We start from the raw sequence: 2,213 nt of genomic DNA, 5'->3' as shown, positions 1-2,213 counted from the left end.
GGGAGATGAAGAGTTTGAGTAAATATCTGTCAAATTGTGATCTACTAGAGATTTTGAAACTTTAGGTTTGACTGGAATTGGTGAGAAAATAAAATGATAAAGGGAATCCTATGCATGAGTGTATATGTCATCATGGCCACTTTGTTCATGAGCCCACTGGTCAATAACAGAGGTAGCTGAGGAAAGAGACTGACTAAAGAATATGGGTCACCTTATCCACTTGATTATTAAAATCTTCCTCTGCCGAGGTCAGCCTTTGGAGCAAACATGGGACACAAATGTCTTCATGTTTTTGCTCATTCATAGAGGTCTATTCACATAACTCTTCTCCAGACCTCCTTGTCATCAATTTTCCCATCATGTTCTTTCTCAGTCCCTGACCACCCAACCAAACCATTGGCTGCAGCCTATGAATCGGTGTATAATCACACATATGGCCATTTCTCCTTCCAAGCCAAGTGAACAACCAAGTACACTGCTCGAAGTTCCACACTGAGAGGATTTCCCTTCACTCCTTCAGGGATGTCCCAGAAAAGGGCTGTAGTGCTACAGCTGTCCACTTCTGGGTGATGCCTGCATATCATGCAGAATACAACAGACTTTTGCTTTCTGAAAAAGAAAGCTAAAAGAAACCTTGTTTGGAAAGGTGGGCACTGAAGGAGTGCCTTCTCATCACTTCATGACATGAAAGGAGCTAGTATTCTTTAGCACATTCCGAAAAAGCCAGGGTTTTTTTTTTTTTTTTTTAGGTTCATTGTCTTAGTTAAATGAAATTAATTCACAAGTAATGTTTACAATATGTACAGTATGTGATGATTGAAACATGTCTAATGATTAAAACTTGGTTGTAATTTTTCATATTACTGAATCATTAAGACATTAAATTGTTTGGTGTTTGACATTTATTTACAGTTAGATACACTAACACATAAGAACACTTGCATTTTTTTTCTTACAGATGCTGTCCCTTTTACCAGCACGGATTATCAGACTGCTAGAATTTATAGGATTTTCTGGAAATAGGGTACAGATTTAATTTTATCTTAATTTTGAGAGTGAAGGTAAAACATTATTTATTGAATATGAGAGCAATGCAGTGTGTTCTCATAAATAGCGTGACAATTATTGGCAATTTGTTTACAGGACAATAAAGAGCCATTGATCTTTGAGTATATTTTTCAGAGGTTAGAGATGAGTTTTCTAGTGAAAGTTAAAATTTTTTGTCTTTGTTACAGAAATTCTGGAATTAAAATTTTTACTTTATTCATATTGCTGCTTGCTAGACCTTTAATACTCCTGTGTGGTTCAAATTTTTTTCTTTAACATTTTTTGTGACTCCAGAGTCTTCTGTAAAACTAGGAAACTAGGCTAGATTTCCAAGTTTAACATTTTATGATTCGCATGGGTCAAGCATCGGTCCAGTATTTTATGTTTTTATAAGTTTCACTATAAAAGTAAGCAAGGAAAATTTGTTTTCATGAGTTTTGTTCATTATATTTCTATGTGGTTGTTTTTGTAGTGTATGACATTTATTAATCATAATGCTCAATATGCTATTATCAGAGTTGCCTTATTGCAAAAGCTTTTCCTGTTAGTCAAGAGAACTGGTTTTGAGAAATATATGAGAATAAGTACAAGTTGTGAACTGCCTCCCCCAACATTTATTCCATTGCCCAGGTTCTTCATGAACTGTTATGTATTTATGGTGATCCCTTCATGACATGTTCTATCTATTCATGCTCTGTATTTAATGATTACCCTTTCCCATGACCATTCATCTTCCATATGACACTCACCACATTATAATAAAATCATGTGTTCACAGACTGTCTTCCCTATTTGATGGAAAGATTTTGGAAGACATAGAACCACATTTATTCATACCCAGCATAGTGCCTTCCACTTAGATCCTCAATGTGTTTTAGTAAATTAATATTTGTATCAGAGAAATACAGCATTTCTATGAAATGAGCTTAGCTTTTTTCCTCTCCCTAACTTTACGTGATATAAAAGAATTGGTGAAATTGTCTTGTGCCATTTTAAAATGTCACGTTTGCTTCTAGTTAGGAATTACTATTATTCTAAGCTCTTGAAAAATAAATCCAACCTTGGTGGAGAGTGGAGATACATGAACTAGCATTTTAAAGTGTCTGAATATGATTTTTCAGTCATGCTCTTTCCATTCTAAAATGCATTTATTTCCCACAGGAATT

General features: G+C 34.7%; 1 protein-coding gene across 1 annotated transcript in view; it reads left to right on the top strand.

Annotated features, from left to right (window-relative positions):
* Window positions 1-2,213, top strand: part of TTC39B (tetratricopeptide repeat domain 39B) — a 137,132-nt gene that overhangs the window by 99,788 nt on the left and 35,131 nt on the right. Inside the window, 1 exon segment of the mRNA XM_011365359.2 lies at window positions 959-1,024. Coding sequence (XP_011363661.1) covers window positions 959-1,024 — 66 coding nt within the window.

This window comes from Pteropus vampyrus, unplaced genomic scaffold (genome assembly GCF_000151845.1).
Source record: "Pteropus vampyrus isolate Shadow unplaced genomic scaffold, Pvam_2.0 Scaffold109, whole genome shotgun sequence".
Lineage (NCBI taxonomy): Eukaryota > Metazoa > Chordata > Mammalia > Chiroptera > Pteropodidae > Pteropus > Pteropus vampyrus.
The sequence above is the reverse complement of the archived record's forward strand: the minus strand, read 5'-3'. Positions and strand labels throughout refer to the sequence as shown.